The following is a 24,376-nucleotide window of genomic DNA, read 5'->3' as shown; positions in this document are numbered from 1 at the left end:
TTAAAGAAAAAACTTTAGAAGATGAGGAATGAAAATTTTAATATAGAAAAGTTATTGCCTATATTAGAGAAGATGGATGAATGTAAATTTGCATGAGCATATTTATGATGAAACCAGAGCCAATGTTATTTAGCAAATGTTAGAAAATCTCTTTGTAAAAAAGATAGTGGGAAATAGAATTTATCTTCTTATAAGGCTTGTCAATTTAAAGTATAAAGAAGGTGAAAACATTATTGAGCACATAAGCTTGTTCCAGAGTCCTGCAAACAAGCTAGTTGATATGAAAATGAATATAGATGATGAGATGCAAGGATTGTTACTTCTCATCTCTTTATCGAAAAGTTGAGAAACGTATGTGGTAACAATTTCTAACTCCACACCAAAGGGGACTCTAACCATAGACATGGTTAAAGATAGTTTGTTAAATAAAGATGTCATAAGAAAAGAACAAGGAGAATCTTCTTCTAGTGCACTTGTTATTAAAAAATAAGAAAGACGTAGAAGAAGTCATATTAGAAATCCATATGGTTATAGAGAAAGATCTAAATCTAAAAGATATATCAAGTATTTCCACTGTAATAGGCTAGATCACATAAAAAAAAGAAAGAGTATAAGTTTTGAAAATGAGAATAGAATGAAAGAAAGAAAAATGAGAAAAAAACCAATACAATTGTGTGATGATAGATATGTCAGAAGATAGTAACTGGGTAATTGACTTTGATATTTTATTTCATGTTACTTCTTATAGTAATTTCTTCAAGTCTTACACTACTATTGATTTTGACAATATCAAAATGGGAAATAGTAATACATCTAAGATTGTGGGTATTAGAGATATTTGCTTAGAGACCAGTATTAAGAGTAAATTGATACTTAAATATATTAGACATGTTACATATGTTCCTCTTAACTTGATATCTATAAGTAGATTTGATAATAAGAGATTTACACACTATTTTGATGAAAATAAATGGAAGCTTACCAAAGGTTTTCTAGTTATGGCGAGAGGAAAGAAGTCTTTATATGTCATAGAAGCTAAGCTACACAAAGAAAAGATTAAAACAACTCAAAAGGATGAAAGTATAGATTTTTAACATAAGAGGCTTGGTCATATTAATGAGAAAGAACTACAAATTCTTGCTAGAAAGTAGTTCTTACCATAATTGCAAGGTATATCTCTTAAATCTTATGATCATTGCTTAGTTGAAAAAACACATAGAGTTACCTTTTATACTTATTCACTATCAAGAAGATTAAATATTATTGATTTGGTTCACATTGATGTTTATACTATTCAAACTAGAACTTTTGGAGGTGTTTTTTATTTTGTTACTTTTATTGATGACCATTCTAGAAATGTTTGGACTTTTATTTTGAAATTTGAAGATCAGGTACTTGATATTTTCAAAAAGTTTTATGTCAGTGTTGAAAGAGAAACTGAAAGAAAGCTAATGTGTATTTAAGTAGATAATGGTGGCGAGTACAAGGGTCCTTTTGAGAAATATTACAGGTTTCATGGTATCAAGCTTGAGAAAACAGTTCTTAAAACTCCTCAGCAAAATGGTGTGGTAGAAATGATGAACAGAACCATTGAAGAAATGATTAAGTGTATGCTTTCCTATGCCAAGTTACCTAAGTTATTTTTGGGGAGGCTATGAGAACTATAGTTAACTTAATAAACATTTATCCATTAATTCCTCTAAAATATGATATTCCAAAGAGAGTATGGAAAGGAAAAGATGTATCTTATAATCACTTGAGAGTCTTTGGGTGCAAAGCATTTGTTCATATTCTTAAAGATGAGAGGTCTATGCTTGATAATAAGGTAAAAACATGTATTTTCTTAGGGTATAGTCATAAAGAGTTTGGGTATATATTATGAGATCTAGTAAACAAAAAAATTATTAGAAGTAAAGTTGTTGTGTTTCTTGAAAACCAATCATTTGATGATTGTGATAATATTGAGAAGTCAAAAACTTCGATTTATATCCCTTAGAGTTTGGGTCTAATTTCTCTACGTGTAATTTATGATGATAATGGGGGAGATGAACAAGAATATTGTGATGAAAATATCAGTGATAATGCTTCTAGATGTTGAACCAATTAAATAATTTGAGTAAGCACCTCCACCACCAATTAAGATTTCATTGAGAAGATCCACAAGAGAGGGACAACCATCTATAAGATATCATTTGCATGAGTATATTATGCTTATTGACGGGAGAGAGTCAGGAACTTACCAAGAGGATATTCTACATTAGCATAAGAATGAGTGAGTTAAAGCCATGCAAAAAGAGATAAGATCCTTGCTTGAGAACCACACCTATGAGTTAGTAAAGTTACCTAAAGGAAAGAATCTCTCAAGAATAAATGAGTTTATAAATTAAAGACCGAAAATAATAACTCACATCAAAGATATAAGGCACAATTAGTTATGAAAAGATTTAGTCAGAAAAAAGATATTGACTTTAAAGAAATATTTTCTAGTAAAAATGTCTTCTATTCAAGTTGTTCTTAGTTTAGTTGCTCGCTTGAACTTAAAAGTTGAGCAACTTGATGTGAAAACTGCATTTCTTTATGGTGACTTAGAAGAAGAAATTTACATAGAACAACCAGAAGGTATTAGAATCAAGGGAAAAGAAAATCTAGTGTGCAAGCTTAGGATAATCTTATACGAACTCAAATAAGCACCTAGATAGTAGTACAAGAAGTTTGATTTCTTTATGATAAGCCAAGAGTACAATAGAATCACATCTAATCATTATGTGTTTGCAAAGAAGTTTTTATATGATGATTTCATTATTCTTCTACTATATATTATTGATATATTAATTGTTGGCCATGATGCTAGTAAAATTGAGAAGCTCAAAAAAGAGCTAAGTAAGTTTTTTACTATGAAAGAGTTAGGATCGGTAAAGAGATCTAGATTAAAAAGATTCTTGAAGGATTCAACATGAGTAAAGCCAAAGTAGTTTATTCTCCATTTATAGGTCATTCAAGCTTAGTTCGAAATAATATCCGAAAAAGAAGAAATGTTCAGAGTGTCTTACTCATCTGCGGTAGGTAGTTTGATGTATGCTATAGTTTGTACTAGGCCAGATATAGCTCATGCAGTTGGAGTTATCAATCGATTTCTCTCTAATCCTGGTAAGAAACATTAGGCAGCAATGAAATGAATATTAAGATATCTAAGAGGTGCTTCCAAGTTGTATTTATATTTTGACAGTGGTGAACCTATGCTGCTAAAGGCGTACATAGATATAGACATGACAAGTAATACTAATTCCAAGAAGTCCACTTCAGGGTTCTTGATGACGTTTATAACAGAAGTAATCTTTTGGCAATCTAAGTTATAGAATTGTATTGTTTTATCAACCACAAAAGCAAAATATATAGTAATTACCGAAGTATGCAAAGAAGCTTTATGAATGAAAAAATTTCTATAAGAATTAAGCTTGAAACAAGAAAGATATATTGTTTCCTGTGATAGTCAGAATGTTATTCATCTCTTTAAGAATTCAATATACAATTTTAGATCAAGCATATTGATGTAAGATATTATTGGATTGATGATGTGCTTAAGATTAAAGAATTGTACTTAGAAAAGGTGCGTACCAATAAGAATGAATTAGACATGTTGATAAAATATTTACCTAAGGAGAAGCTTAAAGCATGTAGACGAAAAGCGGGCTTAGTATAGCCCATTATATGAGTTGGAGGGGGAGAATTATTGGGTCTTGGAGGGGATAATAGGGGCATTGAGCCTAAATCCGATCAATTATTAAAAAAAAAAGGAAGAAAAAAAGAAGTGGGGTTGTGCGAGGCATGAGATGTGAGAAGTGGGCAAATGGAAAATGAATGGAGCTAGAAACAAAATAGAGAGAGAAGAGAGAAAGTTAGGGTTACGAGACTTTTGTTAAACGATAAAATGGTTAAGCTTCGTCGGCTTTGACCCAAATTTTACCTGGAGAATTCTTGTAATAAGCTCTATAATTTTAATGGTGCCAATCTACAATTTATCCTCTCTAAGGTGCTTTTCTGATATATCCACTTGATGAGACCTAAATCTTTCCTACGATGAAATATGATAATGATGTTATTATTAAGCCAGGATTTGTATTTTTGTTATTATTGTGATCCTCTGATTGTTCTGAAAAAGACTTATTGTAAACCTATTATCATCGTCGACGATAATAAAGGTTTGAAGTGGTCTACGATCCTATGATTTTTTTTCTCGTATTAAGTTTTTTACATAAAAATTCGATGTCTCACTATGTGATCGATTCATTGTTCTACTATTTATGTTGCTCTGATTAATATTTATTTTTAATAACAAGTTGATATTTTGATGAAAAATTATTTTCATATATAAAGAGGAAAAAAAATATTTCGCTATAATAATTTTCCCGGATAGTTTTCAACGTAACACACGCTTGCTTTATCGACGGATCGACGGATCGAACGAGGAGGAGGCGGACGTAAGCGATCACGCACGCGACTCACGCTTTACGTTGTAGCTGTTTCATTGGCGAAGGAGGATAAAGATTCCGATGGCCAACGAGTCTTGGTTTGACCCATGAATCCACAGAGTTGAAAGATTCTGTACTACACTGCCTAAACTTGTCGATCATTAACACTCCCTGCATCGACTGTGATCAAATGACAATCAAATAAAAGAATGTGAAATCGAGTGTCAGGCATCATGCAACTGCTCGATATTAAGGTTTTGCATGTTTATGCATGTCATAAGGTTTGAAAGTAACATATTTGTTATTATAAATTTTGTTATAGAATGTATATGATATTAAGATCTTTTTCTAAATTTTAATTTTGATCCCTAATCTCAATAATAATAATATTTCTTTTAATTCTTTGAATCAGTTTGGAATAATGAACTTTCTAAATGCTCCTCTTCCTTTGCCTTCTTTCTTCTTCCCCTCTCTCCCTCCTCATCTTAAAGTTATGAAATTTCTCTGTTACACTTAAAATTAAATTGAAATCTATTCCTTTATATCACCTTTTAAAAAAATACCAATATTGATAATAAAAAAAATCTAAATTTTGTTATAAATTTAAAAAGAATTACGATACCTTTTACAAGTGCGTTACGATAGAATTATGAAAGTTTGAGATGGTTTAATCAAAGTTGACTCATTACATTGAAAAATTAAATTAAATTAAACTCGTTCACAGAATTTATTCAAAAATAAACCAAATTTAATTATTAATTTTCATACCAGCAGAATATGAAAGGAAGTTGACCTTATTATACTCGAAAACGAACTAAAATATACTTGTTCACAAAACATAACATAACAAAAAAAAATGATAAAATTGATAATTAAAATTTATCATAAAATATAAAAAAAAAAAAACTAATATAATCCTTATTAGAATCATTATCTAGTAGAATTATGAAAGTTTGAGATAGTTTGATTGAAGCTGATAAGTCAAGCTTGAAATGAATTAAAATACATTTGTTCATGTACTTACTTAAAACACATTAAATTTGATAATTAATTATCCTAAAATTATTTAAAAATAATAATAATAACCAAAATCATTACTAGAATCTTGTTTTAATGGAATTGTAAAAGTTCAAGGTTGTTTATTGAAAGTTGATCATGTTACACTTCAAAATGAACTAAAATACATTTGTTTCTCATAACCTAACAAAAAAAAAAAGACAAATTTGACAACTAGTTATCCCAAATTTATCATTAAAAAAAAAAAAAAAAACCAATACAATCCTCCTTAAACTATGATTCTTGATAGAATTATAAAAGTTTGAGATGGTTTGGTCAAAGTTTGAATTTATAATACCCGAAAGTAAATTTAAATGCATTCATTCGAAGAACCTACCAAAAACATGCTCAATTTGATAATTAATTATCTTAAAATTGTTTATAAAAAATATAAATAATGTTAGAATCTTATTATAGTGGAGTTATGAAAGTTTGATGTTGTTTAATGAAAGTCTGCGTTATTACACTTGAAAATAAACTAAAATACAAGTCGAGAAACCCACCCAAAAGGTAATAATTTTATATTCATCATAAAATAAAATAAAAATAACTAATACAATCATTGTTGGAATAATATTTTATTAAAATTATGAAAGTTTGCATTGGTTTGGTTGAAATAGGCCTCGTTACACTCCAAAATGAATTGAAATAGACTCAACCTATTCAAAAACGTGCCAATTTGATATTTAATTATGCTATAATTATTTAAAAAAATAAACTTTAGCAAATCCTTATTGGAATCAAGTTGTAGCGAAATTGTAAAAGTTTAAGGACATTTGGCAGTGAAATTATAATTATCCTCGATTCATCGTATGATAGAAAAGTCAATACAATCGTTGTTACGATTGTATTCCAATATAATTACGAAAGTTTAAAATGGTTTGATCGAAGTTGATACTGTTACGACTCGAAAACGAATCAAAATACTCTTGTTCATAAAATTTATCGAAAAAATATTAAATTTGATAATTAATTATCTTAAAATTATAAAAAAATAGTCAAATAAAATCATTATTAGAATCTTATTCTATCGGAGATCTTGAGGTCAAAGGTTGACCGATCCTATTATATTTGAAAATGAACTAAGGTACGATCGTTCACACAATCTATCAAAAAAAAAATCTATCTAGTTCAATAATTAATTATCTTAAATAAAAATAATAATACAATCCTTATCATAATCATGTTTTAGTGGAATCAAGAATGTTTGATATGGTTTGATTGAAGTTGACATCGTTAAATTTAAAGATGAATTGAATTACACTCGTACATGTATCCATATTGAACTCGTTGATAATTGAATTACGATTCCAAAACGAATCAAAATACTCTTGTTCATAAAATTTATCGCAAAATATTAAATTTGATAATTAATTATCTTAAAATTATTTAAAAAATACTCAAATAAAATCATTATTAGAATCTTATTCTATTGGAGTTCTTGAGGTCCAAGTTTGACAGACCCTATTACATTTGAAAATGAATAAGGTACGATCGTTCACACAATCAATCAAAAAAAAAAAAATCTACCGAGTTCAATAATTAATTATCATAAATAAAAATAACAATACAATCCTTATCATAATCATGTTTTAGTGGAATAGATAATATTTGATATGGTTTGATTGAAGTTGACATCGTTAAATTTAAAGATGAAGACTTAAAAAATTACTATGGAAAACAGGTGGATAGTGCAATCCTTGTAAAAGTGTATCGTACGATTTATCACCAACGATACACGAGTAGACCATCAAACAGGTAAATACTGTGCATATCGAATCATATCGCTTGTTTCTTTTAGAGAACATGATGGGTGAATTTTAAAGTTCATTAATCAATATTATCTCCTTCCAAGATTGTGGTATAACCATTTCATTACTTGGATGTATTCCATTCTTAGCATTTTAATCTACGACAGAGAGAGAAGACACTTTGGAAGACATATATAGACCTTAAGTAGCATATTATTGTCTAAGGATGCATGTGATTGACCACAAAATGAACAATAAAAATAAACAGCAAATGAACAATGAAATGGGTAGGATGGAGATTCACCAAAACAATATAAAACTTTAAACATAATGATGATTTTCTTTAATATATATTTTCTTTAATATAAGATTACATGATTTTCTTTAATATGATTTCTTTGTGTTTTTGTTTTCAAATCCAACAAAATCAATTGTACTGTTGTTTATGCACACAATTTTAGTTGCACAAGTAGTCTTCTTACCATCATAATGTACCGAGTGTTCTCATCTTCCCATGAGTTGCAAAGATAATAATTACAAATTCCATAAGAAAATATAACCCCAAAAAAACAAAAAAAAGTCCAACTCACTGCAATCTACTTTAAGCGTTTGATCTTTCATGAAAATGGATGAACAATATATTTTGGATCCAACATGTTGAAGTGAGTGAAGCTCATCAAACAGAAAGCATTGTTGCTAATAAGTTTAAATACAAATAATTCTTTATCTAGCAATTAATGATCTACCACTACATTTGGTATATTTTAGATTACATTTTTGAATATGAATTAATATTCGATATTTTTTTAATTACATTTGGTTTGGCTCAAATGATGATAGATGCTACCTTTGGGTATTTCAACATTTGTAAGACGCTAATGATTTCTTAAAAAAATTTTAAAGATAGCTTATGATATCATTATATAATACAAATCATACTCGTCGTTTTCTCTTCCCATATCGCTCGCTCTATCGTTTGTTCTATCGGACTTATATCTTTTACAAGGTAAAAAATTTATTTATTTATTTTTAATTTTATATATAATCCCCCTTCTTCAAATATTATTTATCAAACACTCAAAAGCATTTGTTTACAACTATGCATTTACCCAAACCCCATTTTTTAAATATACATAACAAATATACATGTATTCTCTAATATACCCCTTTCTTTAAATACGTATTAAAAATATAAATATATTCTCATGCACAGTGCAGCCTTATTTATCTCAAACCCTAAGAGAAGGTAATCTGTAAACCAAATCACAAGTATTATAACCACATGCAAAGTGCTTCATCAAAGAATGTGACTCTAAACAAACATCAAGAACTTTGATATCCTCAAAAGAACAAAAAAAACCAGCAAAAATCTGAAATTCGAAATCCAACCTTCAACGCTTAAACATATCAGTAGTTTATAGATGACAAGTTCTAATAAGATAGTTCATCAGTGTTTCTGTAATCATCCCATTTGAGGAAATAACAACATAAAGAGACACATGACATATAAATCCCTTAAAAACATAATAAAATTATCGGAGGTAGGACTTTGTGAATACAGAAGTTTTCTGAAATCACAAAACACAAATATTTACACACGCCAAGCAAAGCAGGTTCAGCCCTCAACCAATATCTTCAAATGTCAAACTAAGATGATGACGATACCGCAGCAGAAGTTAAGAAACAGAGGAAACGAGGAAGTTAGAAGAGATCAAAAGGACCAGATTAGCATAGGGCAGTCATCTCGAAATATATATTACCCAACCCCACCAGATGGCTCACAAAAGAAATCACATTAACAAACACCAGACGGTTCCTAATGCACATCCTAAATCTATAAAATCCCTGCCTTCAAGATCTTGCCACTATCTGAACACCTCACAAGTTTCCTGGAGCCATGATGTTGCTTCCACTGCCGCTGCCCATCCTACTTGTTTCCCCTACCGCAGCTGCTACAGCTTGAACCTCAGGCGTTGTCTCCCAGCTCCGACCTCTTCCCCAACTTGAGAGCCTATGGTGTGTTGTAGCTTGCACTTCCACGCTCCCCGATGCCAGAACCTCCCTGCTTAAATCTGGAGAAACTTCACCAAGCTCACCATCCTTGTCATCCGCTATGTTTCTATTGCTTAGACCTTCTTCCAGATCACCAACCTGTGTGACTGCTCTTAATTCATCCCATGTCACAGGCTTTCTACCCATCTCTATGTCACCCACTGCTTTGCCCATGTTTGGACTCATGAAACCTCCACCTGATGAACGTGGTTGAAATCCTTGTTCTCGTGGCACCCTTGCCCGGAATTTGTTCTTTGACGGAGCGATGCTTGTAAAAAAGATCTCTTTGAAATTCTCCACCACTCCTCTGTTATATGGGTTAGCTCTCCGATCGTAACGGTATCTGAAGTTTTCATAAGTTGTCTATCAAAGAAAAAGAGAAAACTGGTCAATTAATATCATGGGAAGATACTAAACTGAACTTTCAATAAGCAGTCACTGGGAGTATTACCTGGTTGGTGCTCATTAGATATAAATGGAAGATAGAGAGGCCTCCGACAAACCAAACTGATATAAAAGTGTAGATTATGAGAACAATGGAAGCTGGAGTCTTGGTCATTGCTCTCCAAATAGATATTTGTTCAGCATTTTTTATTTTCACTATACAAACCCAGCAAAATCCAAAGACATAGAGGCATAGCAAAGTCGTTGAGAAGACAAACATATAGAAGAATCGATAGTTCCGCTGCATCAATGATAACGGGCATCAGCGACAGCTAGAAAAAAAAGTTTGTCCCAATAGAACTGTCTTTCATCAAGAGCCATCATTGTGACAAGAAACTCATAACAATATTTCATACTAATATTTAGCTAGCAGAGGAATATCGCATACGGTTCCAGGATTTCATTAGTCGTTAGGCATATTCATTTGCAAATTCAGTTAGTGCACACCAACATAGAAAACAACTACGACAATTGTATGAGGATTGGCAACTTACAAGCCCAATGCATTGCCCAACCCATGGACAGTGATGGTCAAAACGTTCCACACAGTTATTGCAGATTGAGCAGTGCGAGCAACGAGGAGGCCGATAAAGCATGCAAGTGTCACAGTATTTCACCTTTACAGTAACCCCATTCACGTTTACATCCTTTGTTCGGGGCAACCGTAATTGTGGAGTTTGGACACCTCCAACTTCATTATTGCCCTCATAAATTTCAGGTTCTGGAGGATGTGCATTACGAGGCACTATACCCGGATCTCTACCAGAGGTAAGAAGTAGAAGAGTTAAATCCTGAAATGCAAAGCCAATGTCATAATTAAAATCTAAGTAATAATTTGAGAAAAAAGCTTTGATAGATAAAATGCAAGTACGATGATATCATGCACTGACTATGTAGCTTTGTCATTCAATACATAATTACAATACTACGAAAAGGACAAATCTAGCTGACAGAGTGAATACATCATCACTTTGGATAATGAAATACAAGTAAAATGATACCGTGCACAAAGGCTATGTAGGTATAGTTCAATGGTTAGTCGTAGCATTACAAAAGAAGAAGAAAATCTGGGTAATACAATGAAATGCATTTCATGATCTGCAAGTGGCATACACCAAATACGATAAAAACAGTCAGATATAGGTTTGTATTATTCTGATTTCCAAAAGTGTCTTCTTATTGATGAATAATATGTCTCATGCAAATAGCAGTTGTGTATTCTACAGTTGGCACTTGGTAATTCCAAATACAGATCAACATACTAAAGGGGGCATCAACTTGAACTACCAGTTCAGCAAAAGATGTTCCAGCCAGTAAATCCCAATTAGACATGACTAACATTATTGTCCTGTCCTGTCCTGGCTGGTCCAACCATGTTTCAAAAGTTGATCTGGTGGCGTGATAATCATGCTACTTAGATCAATAGTTCAGAAAACCATGTCAATTCTTTGATGTAAGCATGCTAACCTCATCAAATGGCATTTTTCAGTTGGCAATCAATATAGGGGTCACTATATGGGTTAGTAGGTAAAAAGGAAGACACAAGCAGAAGAAGCTTCTTAAAACAATTATTATTGAGCTTAATTAATGTATTATATTGCAGATAAAGAAGCTATCATATTTGTACACAACTAGCAGTTGGCACCAGACATATCACAATGGTGATAGTGGACTTGAAAAAGGATGCCTTAGAATGGGAAGAAAGAAGAGAAATAACAAAGAGGAAATAAATTGATTGCTGGAGACTGCAACCACTTTATACATCAATAGTTACTCAGAGTCCATTAGATTTAAAGAAATTTATTACAAAATTCAACAGTGTTCTGATTTTTGAAATAACAAGCTTGAAGTTTGGTGGACTAACAAATAAAATTAAAGTGGGTGTCTACTGCAATATCTCATTGTAGTTCCTAGCTATCTGGACAGGCTACATGGGTCGTTTCCCACCATTGAGCTCCATTAACAGAAACATGCCGCTTAATTGGAGCCACTTCAACTCATTTTTTTATCAGTTTTAACAATCATCATTTGTCTTTATTTCTTCTCCTTTGGCCCCACCAGTCTTTGTAAATTCACCTTGCCTTATCAGCATACTGAGAAATATTAAGACATTCAAACCATCTTAACCAATTTTCCTCAGTTCCTCCAAAATTGATATCACCCTTAACTTTTGATGACTAAAAACACTCAGTTTGATTCTATATGATGCCAGACATCCATCTCAATATCCATAACTCTAATCTTTTGGGTATGTTACTAACTGTCCAATTTTCTGAAACACACTATTTTTTTATTAAAGTTGATGGAGAAAGCATACAATTTCTTTGTTAGCAAGCTAGGATGTCTAAATAAAGACAGCTGTACCACTCGGAATTGTACAGTATGGGAGGAACACACTGGTCTGGGCATTGGCTGATACAGGGACCAACCCCCGTTTCGGGCAGTTCGATTAAAATAATAAAAAAAATTAGACGAGTAGTCGGGCCTCATCCAACTCAGCATTTTAAAAAAACCCAAATTAGAGCCCTCTTCTTGCATACAATGCTACCGCCCCTGCTGTTGCTGCTTCTCCTACTCTTCTTTCTTCTTCTTTTTCCTTCTCCACTATTTTCTCTTCTTCCTTTTTCCTTCCTCCTTCCTCCTCTATTCCTCCACCACCCCTTCCTATTCTTCCTTTGTTTCTTCTCACCAAAACATCGACACATACCGACACACCATACATCAGTACACCAGTACATAACGGTCCACCGGATCGTCAAGACAGGTCCGGTACCAAAAACAGCAAACCTTGGTCTAAATTAAAGTCCACCTTGTCAAAAAGATAGTCCAGCTATTTCACATTGCCCTATCCCCTATAGCTTAAGTTCTCCTCTGTCTTTGTTTTGCTCAATATCAAAGGGCACCTGCAAACTTCTAAAAGCTTTTGGTTATTTCATCAAAAATATGGCAAGAATTAACAATTAACCATACTAATTTCATCACTTTCACTCATGGCTTTGGATATTTTATCACAAACTGAAAAGAGAAGTAAATAGCTTGCAAAGGGAGACTTTGATCAACAGTTTCTTATGTCAATAATTAGGACAAAGTTTGTACATGAAAACATGCATTCATTCATGACAAACACTTATCTATTAATGCTTATTACAATCATTATGAACTTCTAGGTCATATTAAGTAATTAGATATCAACCCTAATTTGTTCAGCAACAGACTAATTTTCACAAAATAATGCACCAAAAATAGTATGAGAGAAATGAGAACTACAATAAAAAAGGAACAAATCAATGAGATCTGCTAGCAGCAGTTGAATGTTCCAGCTATAATATCAACAACAGAAAGTCTATCAGTCATTAGTCCATTTTTAATGGGTCACTGCTCATCATGAATATGATAGACCCAAGGGAACTGCTTTAAGATCTAGGTAACCCAGAAGTATCCAGAAAATATTTATCATCTAAAACTACTACCTAAATGTCCTATGCAAGTGAGGGTAAAGGAACCAATAAGACACTGAGAAGCACCATAAATCTCCTCTCTCATCGCAAAACAGAGACATCCTATGAAATGAATGGTCCGATAATCTGGTTCACATAACCCAGATTATCCCATCACATAGAAGAACAGATGTAATAATTAATTTTATTTACATCAACTATATCAGATAATTAATCCTGAATATGATGTTCAAGAAAATCAACATTCTTAGTATGGACAACATTCAGCAACTACACGCATAAGATTGTTTGAAAAGTTCGATATGCTGATAAGTGATTGCTGGTTGGTACTAACGACTAACTGATATGGTCAATCTGAATGAGCCAACAAGTCGGGTGAAATGGATGGCATGAAAGGCTAGCATTTGAGGTCCAAATTGATATATACCTTTTAAACAGGTCGGGTTCTAGTTGGCAATCTCAATCTGTATGGAAAAACAATGCGACATTATCATACAGAATGCCAAATAATAAAAGGATCTAGCCAGATGGCAACTTAATCATGGTATCTAAGCTTTTTTACTTGCATTCTTCATCCTGAAATAAGCTAAATTAGAAAATCAAAAGAAATAATGGTCACTGAAGGAGAAATAAAGCAAAATAACCAAGAAACTAACATCTTTTCAAATAATTTTTATTGATGACTGCACTATGACAAGTAGCCTCCCAGGATCTAAATATCAAGCTAATTACCATAAAATCGATATATGCTGCACTTAAGTCAAAATAATGTGTGAAAAGATCCGGTAAATAAAGGCAGCCTAGAGCAACAGGCTTTTTTCTGAGCCAGCTACATAGACACAGCCTTACATTGCACGCAAAAGATCAGACCCTTAAACCCAAGTACGGCAGTGGAGGAATATAAATCTAAAATCAAAAATAACAAATTGAGAGAAGTTCATAAAAAAAAGAAGAACAACAAATACCACACCCATTAATTAGGATATAAGAAGAAAGCATATTTAATTTCATTTATTAATTCAAATAAATATAATATAATCTTCAACTTCATCACACCAAAACACCTGTTGTAGATGGCTTGCCCGTTCTATAAGCATGACTCAAGTTAATTTTTCAGATATGATTATGCAGCACAGAAAGTTGGAAGTAACAAAATGGCTGAAAAATAAATAAACAGATGCTGACTAAAATTTGGGATTAAAATACGACAGTTTGTAGGGTGTCAAGGAAGAAAGATAACATTAGGAGCCAAAAGAAAGTTATGCCTGTTAGTACCCACTAGCTGAAAGTGAATTGAATCAATTTATATAACAGTTTTTCACAGTTTTCAGATAAAGTTGTATTTGTTGGAAACCAGGTTCGCATCAACTATAGTCGGGAGTGCCTTAAATAATACATGACAATTTCCACACCCAAAAACTTCAAAAGAAAAAACAAGGTAGAATTGGAAAATGTTATTTAGTGAACCCATTGTTGAGATGAAACCTCTACGACTCATACTAAACCAGCCCTGAACTTCCATGGGTTTATGCTGACCAACAAGGCTACAACCACCGTAGTCATTCCTTATTAGGGGTGAACCAAATCCTGCAAGGAAAACTAAATCCTTTAAGGGCCTCTAAGACTCCAACAAAACCTAGGACAGTAGGTTCTGAATACAACTTGGATGGAGTTGTAAGTAAAATCCCGGGACAGCCTGGAGAAGAATTTCCTGACTAAAGAAGTGTTCCTAAAAAAGACAGCTTATCTTTCGAAATAAGAATTCAACATTTTCCAGCTGACAGTTTGAATCATAAATCTTAATAGAAGTTCCTCTTATTCAAGCTGGGAGAGGAGAGCTTCAAAAAGCATATATCCATCCTTCAAGCAGAATAGAATAGACAATTCTACTTAGTGGTCTCTGAACTGATTTTTGTATTGATTTCTAATAGCTATTAGGAAGTCTCTAAAGTCCAATTATAAGTCTATTAGGTGTCCAAGAGTCCAATATAATTACAATTCAGGTTAATCAAATTGTTTAATAATAATTGTCATATTTGGAAAGTTCTGAGTACCACTTTTAGTAGGACTTCATCAGATGATGGGACTAGCTTTTCTCCCATAATTATATATGAATTTTATGCAAGCCCATCACCATGCTTTAATGTTTTGCTCTTTTCCTCTTTAATAAAATCAGCTAATCCATGATCTTGATTTTTTAACTGCCTAGGAAGTTTTCTTTTGTTCTCAGACTGGAGAAAATGAAGTGCATTAATTATAAGAATTCAGTGTCCGAATGAAGTCCACCCGTGCCAATATTCTTATGCATTTTCTTAAATGCCTACACATCAGTTTACAATCTCAACAACAATTACTACATCACCGATGTTGCTGATAATCATGCCAGATTCAAGTTACAGATTGTCCTGCAGTTCACATAGAATTTCAAATTATTTGATCAGGGTCAGTTAGTCTATGAGTTTTTTCAAGTATCCTCGTGCAGACGAGAACATCCTTGAGCAAATTTTTTAGATACCCTCTGACAGCAATAGTGCCCTCGGTCATTATTTTGGATACCCTCCTACAATGACCATGTGCTGAGACAAATTCTTCAGAATTCAAATATCACTCTACAATAACAGTGCCTCCAAGCAAGTTTTTTCAAACTCCCTTTGCAAGCAGTAATTCAAATGTTTTCTTTAAGGCATAAACTTATTGCAACAACATGTTTGGCTATGTTGTTCACCCACATTAGGCAATGCCAAATCTGTTGCACCCAGTAGCATCATCCCTAATTTCGACTCTATGGAGAATAAGGATAAGCAGTCACAACTTCCCATGTTCTACAAGCATACAAGCTGCCTACTAACCAGAAACTACAAGCAGAGTCTCTACCAAGTTCTGTACTTGTATCAAGGACAGCAAGAACTGTACTCCCTCATATTTTCTCAAGACAAAGGAATCCATGCTCAGTGTGTTAGACATAGTGTTTTGAGGTCCCATTTCAAAGACTATGATGAAGTCAAATCCAAACATAATATCAGTCTGGAATATTACAATGCTCAAAGGGAGAAATTTCTTGAAGATCACCATAAATCAAGGCAACTTTCCTAGATCATCCACTCCCTTTATCAATTTCTGGTGAGAAAGAGCAACCTTTGAGTCTTGAAATCCTAATAGCATTGCTGAAGACAAGAATAAAGTTGCTAAAATTTCAGTAACCTGAATCTAAAACAAACAATACCAATTCAGCTGTGGGCTGGCTCAGATTAGAGGTGTTAATTATATCTGCGGGCACCCGCTACTAATGGGACAAGACAAGGATGGGGGGGATGAACAGGATGGGGGTATTTTTTATTACCTGCACGATTATGGAATGGGAAGGACAGAGCACTCCCCATCCCATCCCCATACCAGCTCCCGCCCCATTTATATTATTATATTATATAAAATATATTTTATTTATTATTAATTTTATTTATATATATATATATATATATATATTTGAGAATTGAACCCAATACATATAACTCTAACATTTCAACATTTACCACTAAAGCAATCTTATGTTTAATTTTTTAATGCATTTAAAACTTTTATATACAAAACAATAGAAAATGTAAATAAAATATTCTATCAAAAGTTTAAAACCCTAACTGAGATTTGTCTCTCCCACCTCATTTTATAATTTTCATTATCCAGCCTCCCACGACAGCCCCACTGCCTCAGTACCTCACAATTACAGCCTTTTAACCATTAGCGATTTAACCTTTCCAGTCCCATCGACACCACGACACCCACCCAATCCTCGGGACCCACCAACAACACCCCTCCCCGCATGCTCCCCGCGTGACACCTACCTGCTATGCTGTTCACCTTATCTCTCTTTCTCTCTAACTGTGTGCTCTGAACTATATAAACAAAAAATAAAAACTGAGTGAGTGATTGCTCTGTCTCTATGACTACCTGTGTGCTTGAACCATACCCAAAGAAAAATTGAGTGATTGCTCTATCTGTACAAGAAAATACACCAAATTATATCTATAATTTTGACTAATAGATTGAATGTCTGATTATAGGTATATTATGTCAACTGATCAATTGGGAAATGATCATATCATGACTCCAACTTCAACTAAGCAAGTGCACAACGACACCGAGCAGCACTCCACCTCAAGTAGGCTTGACTATATGTGATGACAAGGAGATAACCTTAAAAAGAAAATAAACTTACTGCAGTATGGAATCACTTTAAGAAGATTAAAATTGAGGGGTTGATAAGATAGTTTGTAATTATTGTAGCAAAAAGTTATATGGTATAAGTAAGAATGGGACCAAACATTTGCATGATCATTTCAAAATGTCCTTTACAAAAACATAAAACATAGGGACATTAAGCAATCAATGTTGATACTTTCCATACAAGTGAATGTAAAAGCATTCTAGGCACATACAACTATGACCAAGAAGTTATGAGGAGAGAGCTTGCAATGATGATTATATTGTATGAGTACCCTATTTCAATGGCCGAACATAATGGTTTTAGAATGTACTCTAAAGCTCTCCAACTATTACTTAATGTAGTGTCTCAAAACACAATTAGGAGTGATATTATGAAAATCTATAAAATTGAGAAGACTAAAACAAAGAAATTGATTGAGCACAATCATAGTAGGATTGTCATTACTATAGACATGTGAACTTCTACTAACCAAAATAAGAGAAAACATAGTTATCATTGCTTATTTCATATGAATGGCAGCATTAGCTGTTGTCATAAGCCGAGCATATGAAATAAGCTGCCGGAACCATATATCCCTCACTATGTATCCCTTCTTCTAGTTATTAGAAGTCTACATGTTTGTAGTAATGGCAATCTTACTCCAATTATACTCAATCAATTCCATTGTTTTAGCCTTCTTAATTTCATAAATTTTCATGATATCACTCCTAATTGTATTTCGAGACACCACATTAAATAATGGTTGAAGAGTTTTAGAGTACCTTCTAAAACCATTATGTTTGATCATTAAAATAAGATGCTCATATAATATAATCATCATTGCAAGCTCTCTCCTTGCAACTTCTAGCAGAATCAAAAAAATATATGACTAAAAACTAAAATAAATAGAAACATGGGCTTGCTAAAGGAAAATATGTAGATATATTTTCAAATTATAATGATAAATTTCTAGTGAGAAATTATTTAGTATGATCTAATTAATTATTTAGTATGATCTAATCAAATGAGAAATTTATTTAGTATGATCTAATAAAGGCAAAACTAGCTTTTGAGGTCCCATTGAGAGAAAAAGAGTTATTAAATTTAGGAAAAGGATCCCTTGATTGGTTAACCAACAAGACAAGAGCACAAGGTTGCAAGAGACCGCAATTGATCAAGAATTCGCTAATAATGAGAGAGCTGCTGGCATGATTTATTTGATTGAGCACAGAGACTATCCACTAATGGTTGAGAGGAACCAACAGCATATTTAATCTTTTTTCTGTTTGACAGGAAGCAACAACATAACTTCAACTTTATTTGTCAATAGACTTAGTCTTGCCAAAATTGGCTTTACTGCAAAAGAAGCTTTCCTAGTTGCCGTGATCGTTTCGCCACATCAACCTCAATTCAAGAGGAGGGAACCCAGAAAATAAGTCTCTCACCTACCTCATTCTTCTCTCTTTTATTTTTCTATTTGTCCGTTCTTTGCAATGTCATGACATTATAACATTGTTCCTCATCAATGACAGTTGTATGTGTCAAAAAATTTTCTAGTAAAAGCATCAGGGAAAAAATGTAGTTGCTATATAGATTATTGGATGAACATTCTGTATAAAACTCAGTTTAAAAATGAGAATAACGAGAATACAGCATGTGGTGGTATATCTATTGGCATTATAAATTTGTATAAAAAAAAGAAAAAGCATTAAATAAAATGAAACAAGATGAGAATACAGGAATTACCTATGAATTAAGTACATACAAATCCTAGCTCTAATATTACTTCAAGCAAGAAATTTTGAATTCATAGATATATAGAGATTACTAGAGTTACAATCAGTGATTTAAATAGCGCTAGGCGCCAAAGGGCACCAAGGTCCAAAAACGCCCGAGGCGCTCGCCCGAGCAAAGCGAGACGCTAAAATATAAAAATATAATATAATTATTTAAATAAAAATATGATATTAAATTAAAAAAAAAATCTTACAAAATCATAATATCACATTAACAAAAAATCTCAAAATTCAAAACAATAACAATAATTTCAAATAAATAAAAATTAGCAGTATTAAAATCAAAATAATATATTATTAATCTAATAAATAAAAAATATTGTTACTAGTATATAGTTAATAGTATACTATAAATATACTGTTAATAGTATACTATCGAGTCGATGTGAGAAGAGATAGCAACGAGCAACGGTAGCAGGAGCGAGAGCGGGAGCGGGATAGGCGAGCGGCAACAATGGCAGCGGCAGTGGTAGCAGCGAGAAGCGGCAGCGGGAGCGGGGGCGGCAAGCGACGATAGTGGCAGCGGCAGCGGTAGCAGCGAGCAACACCAGCGGGAGCGGGAGTGACGAGCGGTGATAGTGGCAGCGCAGCGGCAGCAACAGCGGGAGCTGGAGCGACGATAGTGGCAGCGGTAGCAGTGAGCAGCGGTAGCAACGAGAGCGGCGACAGCAGCAGCGGTAGAAGCGATGACAATGGCAGCGGCAGTGGTAGCAGCGGTAGCGACGAGCAAGGTTAGGGTTGGGAAGTCGTGAGAGGAAGGCTGATATCGGTGCTTTAGTTGGTTCAATTGAACCAACTAAAGCACGGAAGACCAAACCAGACCTAAAACGCTGGTTCGGTCGTTTGGTTTAACCCGGGCGCTTGCCCGAAGCGCCCGGCGCCTAGGCTCGGGTGAGCGCCCAAGCGGCGCATCTTTGAAGCGCGCCGCCTAGAAATGAAGCGAGGCGCTCGGGCCTAGCCTCGCCTCGCCCGAGCGCCTAGGCGAGCGCCCGAGCGCCTATTGAAATCACTGGTTACAATAAGTACGGAAGCAAGACGATGCAAAAAATTATAAAAAAGAGATATTGGTAAAAGATCTGGTGAAGATAAACAGGTGGATAAAAGTCCACAAGGAAGAAGAAAGATTTTGTAAGAAAGAAGAAAACATAAAGAGGAAGAATGGGAATACAACATCATAAGTAATACTTGTACCTATCTTTCATAATTAAACAAAATCTCAAGAAGCCCGAGCCATCTTAAATCTGTATCAATCTTTAATGATTAAACAAAACTATGTCCATTATAAAGCCCTATCTTAACAACTGATAAACAGCAGTCTATGTTTACTTACTTCAAGACACTTATCAAAATGAAACTACATTGAAATATCTCCTAAATAGTATAAGAAATAATATTTTTTTCATTTTCTAAATACCTTTAAAAAAATTATAAAAGAAATCAAGACCCAATTTGACTGATTATAGAGCATAAGACACAAATTGTGTCAACTGAGCCCATTACACCAAAAATTTATATGGCAGCTATCAGAGTGGCAGCTTCTGTTCCTACAAACAATCTAAGGATCTTAGAAGCACCTCTATTTCACAAACAGCTATTGCAATTCAATCATCATATCAGATGGAAGTTACACTTGGAGAAAAGAATTTCATATCAAATAGTAGATACCAGGCCATAAAAGATTTTTAGCTACAGAAGAGAAATCCAGAAACTCTTGTTTGCATTGAAACTTGAAACCAAAGAAGATTACTTGCAGGATTAACTGTTAATTGATATATGCATAACCTACAAAAAGTTCAATAAATCAGAAACTCTCTTTGTTCAGTGCTTCAAATCTAAACAACACGCTCATTGAAGATCTTGTAAACAAGAAAGGAAGCTAGTATCTTCAATAAATAATTCCAGGTCATAATATCCAAAGCAGAATTTTATGGTTCAGAAAACAAGGATCACTAGTTGGTATTTTATCCAAGACGCTTGTGCAAGAGGTGAGTAACAGGTGCAGTTTATGGCCAAAACTTGGAGATTTTCCAAAACATTAGCAACGGTTCATATAGGTGTCAGAATTTTCAGATGCATCATAGTTTTTTTTCATTTTTCGATGTCTCTATAAAATACTTGGAAGTAACATCCAAAATAAAGCATTTAGATATCATAGGAAAATTCATGAAACAGGAACAAAGATAAAGAAACACTTACATACAAAGTGAACACGACAACTACCACCATCACAGGTACACCCAGTGTATTAGAAAAATCATCCATTAGTTTTCTGGCAACAAGCACACAGAAGACTGAAACAGGTGCAACAATCAGGAATATGGTGAGAAACAATGATCTCACATCGGGACCAAATATAAATCTTCCTTGAAGGAAAAATATCTGCAGAAGATATGGCAAGGATGTCAATAAAGAACTCCTAGTATTAATCTTCCCAAAACAAAAAAATCTGCACAGCTGTTATAAAATTATAGCAATGATTCAATATAATGAAGTCAAAAGTAACAGAGGCAAACAATAAACATAAGCCACTCAACTTGTCAAGAAAATAACAAGGATCACAAAGTAATGCACAAGCTGAATCAATGTAAGCTGGTATCACTCATTATCACATAACACCAAGACTCTTCATAGGTTCTAAAGTTGAGTCATTTAGTAAAAAAATTTAAGACTACATCAAAAGATTGACATGTAAAGCTTTACTCTCAAGGAGTACAAAGCTGACTAAAAGTTTCTCTGTTTTTAGTTTCATATAAAATTTCTATTATTTCACATTTTTCATGGAATTAACACATAAGTTTCCTAAATAATTGTCAAAAAACGAACCCTAAAATTAACAAAAAAAATTAACTCCGTTCCTTGATTGTAAAGATGACTATAGCATCTTCAGTCTAACATATTTATTGAATGAGCTATAACTATTTCAGAAGTTCCCCATACAGGTAATCGATACACCATAAATACAGGTTGGTTTCTTCACAAGTGCCACAATAATTCAACCGACACAAAACAGGAAATTGAATGGATCTGACGTGCCTAAAATAGGCACCATGGCACTCTTGACATGACTTTTATTTGAACTCACATGATCGGCAAAAGCGCATGTAAATTACTGTATTCTATGAATTAGGATACACCTAATATAAGTTAAGCACCCCAATTATGCATACCATGTTATGATTATTTAGTTAAATTGCAGTGCATAACAATGAGTAAAAATATTCAATGAGGCCATTTCAATAATTAATGAAACAATACAACATAATTCTACAACTAAGTAACAAGGTCAAATTATTGACAGAATTATGCACACAAAAATTGCAGCTTGATTACAATCGGATAACAGGCAAAAATAAGCTGAAAGTTGAAAATTGTTTATTGCACGGAAGGTCTAGACCAAAAATGCAAATTAGATGACTATTCAAATTCATACTCAATCACAGAACAAAGACGACTTCAGATTTAAACACATAACAAATGCAGTATAAACACCCAAAAAATTGAAACTTCAACTTCTCATGTCCTCCTGCGCACAGATCACACGACCAAACCCTAATTTCCCCAAACAGCAAGTCGCTAGCGTTTCGACCAATCAAGCTGGACAGAGCCGTCAATGAAAGTTCGAGGGCATAGATCAGCACTTACGTTGCTTCCCTTCCAAGCCTCGTACACTCTCGGCTCCTCCGCATCCGCCGCCATGCCGGCGGCGCCGAGATCCGAGCCTCGGGCAGGCGGGCCGACGTGCATTACCTGTCGCGGGCGCCTCTAAACCACCTCGTCCCCCCAGACAAATTTCGACCCCCCACGAATCTCCCGCCTGCGGACAGCAGAGAGAAAGGATCTTTCCTAGGGCTCAGACTTGCACCCTGCAACGACAGCCACCGGATCACCGCCAGGATCCTCCTCTATTCCAACTACCTCCACCGTCGCGCGTGGTTCCGCGCCTTTGCCGACGGCCGCCGCCGCGTCTGGCGGTTGGCTATCACCCCTCCGACGAGAGAGATTGGTGAAGAAGATTGGTGATTGGGGCGGGGCGAGATATGTCGTCCCCTCTCTCTCTCTCTCTCTCTCTCTCTCTCTCTCTCTCTTCTTGCTTTTCTTTCCATTTTGCTTTGGTTTCGGATCATATGTTTTGCGCATCGCTGGCAACACCCGTTTAACGTAGTACATGGTGATGTCATAATCCAGAACTTGGACATCATCGCGTTTCGTATGAGACGGGTATACGTGTTCCCTGACTTACCCCCAACAGGAAAACCCAACACATGGCTTTGGGTCGGCAGGACGCGCCACGTGGTGAGTAGCTGGCTTGGTCGCCTGCTTTTCGATTCAACGTGAAGAAGAGGAATATTTTGGGAACGGAACAGAGAAATCAAATAGGCCCCACTTTAGAGATCATGTACTATCCTTATTTATTACCATTATTGTTAATAATTTTTGCCATAAAGGAGTGTTATAATTGTGTTAGAAAAAAAATAAATAATTTTTTTATTTATTTTATTAAAATAAATAAATAAATAAACATTCTCATTTCTTTCACAAAATAAAATTTTATTTATTTTATAAGATTTTTTTATTTTTTTGCAAACGTGGAGGAGCAATGAATGATTGATTACATGGTGGTGTTTTTTTTCTCAAAAATGGACATTGTCCATCTTAATTAATTCGGATGATGGGAATTAGATTGTAGGTTGACTTTTCAAGATGGTTAGGATTAAGTGTTGACTATCCAGCCTCATTCCGATCCCCCAAACTATTTAGGCCAAGACTAAGTGTCTATTTTCCGATCTTTAACGGATCATAGTCCAATAAATAACACCATGAGGAATCCTTGTTAGACAAGGCATTGATAACCAAGTCAAATCTTCTGTCTTGACAAAATATAATATGGGCAAGACCAAAGAGGCCAAATCAAATGGGTTCGTAATTGGCTCTCTCTCTCTCTCTCTCTCTCTCTCTCTCTCTTTGTCGGCTATATCATTTTCGTCAATGTGTATGCTGTCGCACAACTACTCTACCGTTGTTTGATTTTGACTGAGATTTTTAATAACATTAATACTCTTTAGAAACTCCATCACTCGTTATGAGAATAACAAAGATGTATCACATTTTTTTTATTTTAAGTATATTTTAAATTTAGCAAGATAGTGTT

The 24,376-nt window shown here is 34.0% G+C and overlaps 1 protein-coding gene across 1 annotated transcript; it reads right to left on the bottom strand.

Moving 5' to 3' along the window:
* Nucleotides 1–8,783: 8,783 nt before the first annotated feature.
* On the bottom strand, nt 8,784–23,295 carry LOC135605187 (probable protein S-acyltransferase 7). The gene is made up of 5 exons (XM_065094977.1): nt 22,870–23,295; nt 21,424–21,606; nt 10,267–10,563; nt 9,780–10,013; nt 8,784–9,691 (listed from the first exon to the last, which is right to left on the bottom strand). The coding sequence occupies exons 1-5, from the start codon at nt 22,969–22,971 to the stop codon at nt 9,155–9,157; spliced, it is 1,353 nt and encodes a 450-aa protein (XP_064951049.1). The 5' UTR covers nt 22,972–23,295; the 3' UTR covers nt 8,784–9,154.
* Nucleotides 23,296–24,376: the final 1,081 nt, after the last annotated feature.

The sequence above is a fragment of the Musa acuminata genome, chromosome BXJ2-2 (assembly GCF_036884655.1).
Source record: "Musa acuminata AAA Group cultivar baxijiao chromosome BXJ2-2, Cavendish_Baxijiao_AAA, whole genome shotgun sequence".
NCBI classification, from domain to species: Eukaryota; Viridiplantae; Streptophyta; class Magnoliopsida; order Zingiberales; family Musaceae; genus Musa; species Musa acuminata.
Note: the sequence above shows the minus strand (reverse complement) of the source record. Positions and strands in the feature narration are given on the sequence as shown.

What these genes read in the sequence shown, in the direction of transcription:
- LOC135605187 (XM_065094977.1), bottom strand. Translation starts at nt 22,971, where the DNA reads ATGCACGTCGGCCCGCCTGCCCGAGGCTCGGATCTCGGCGCCGCCGGC. An exon ending in AGGCTTGGAAGGGAAGCAAC is followed by an intron (nt 21,607 to 22,869) that starts GTAAGTGCTGAT and finishes TATCTTCTGCAG; the next exon opens with ATATTTTTCCTTCAAGGAAG. An exon ending in ATCTAATGAGCACCAACCAG is followed by an intron (nt 9,692 to 9,779) that starts GTAATACTCCCA and finishes TTTCTTTGATAG; the next exon opens with ACAACTTATGAAAACTTCAG.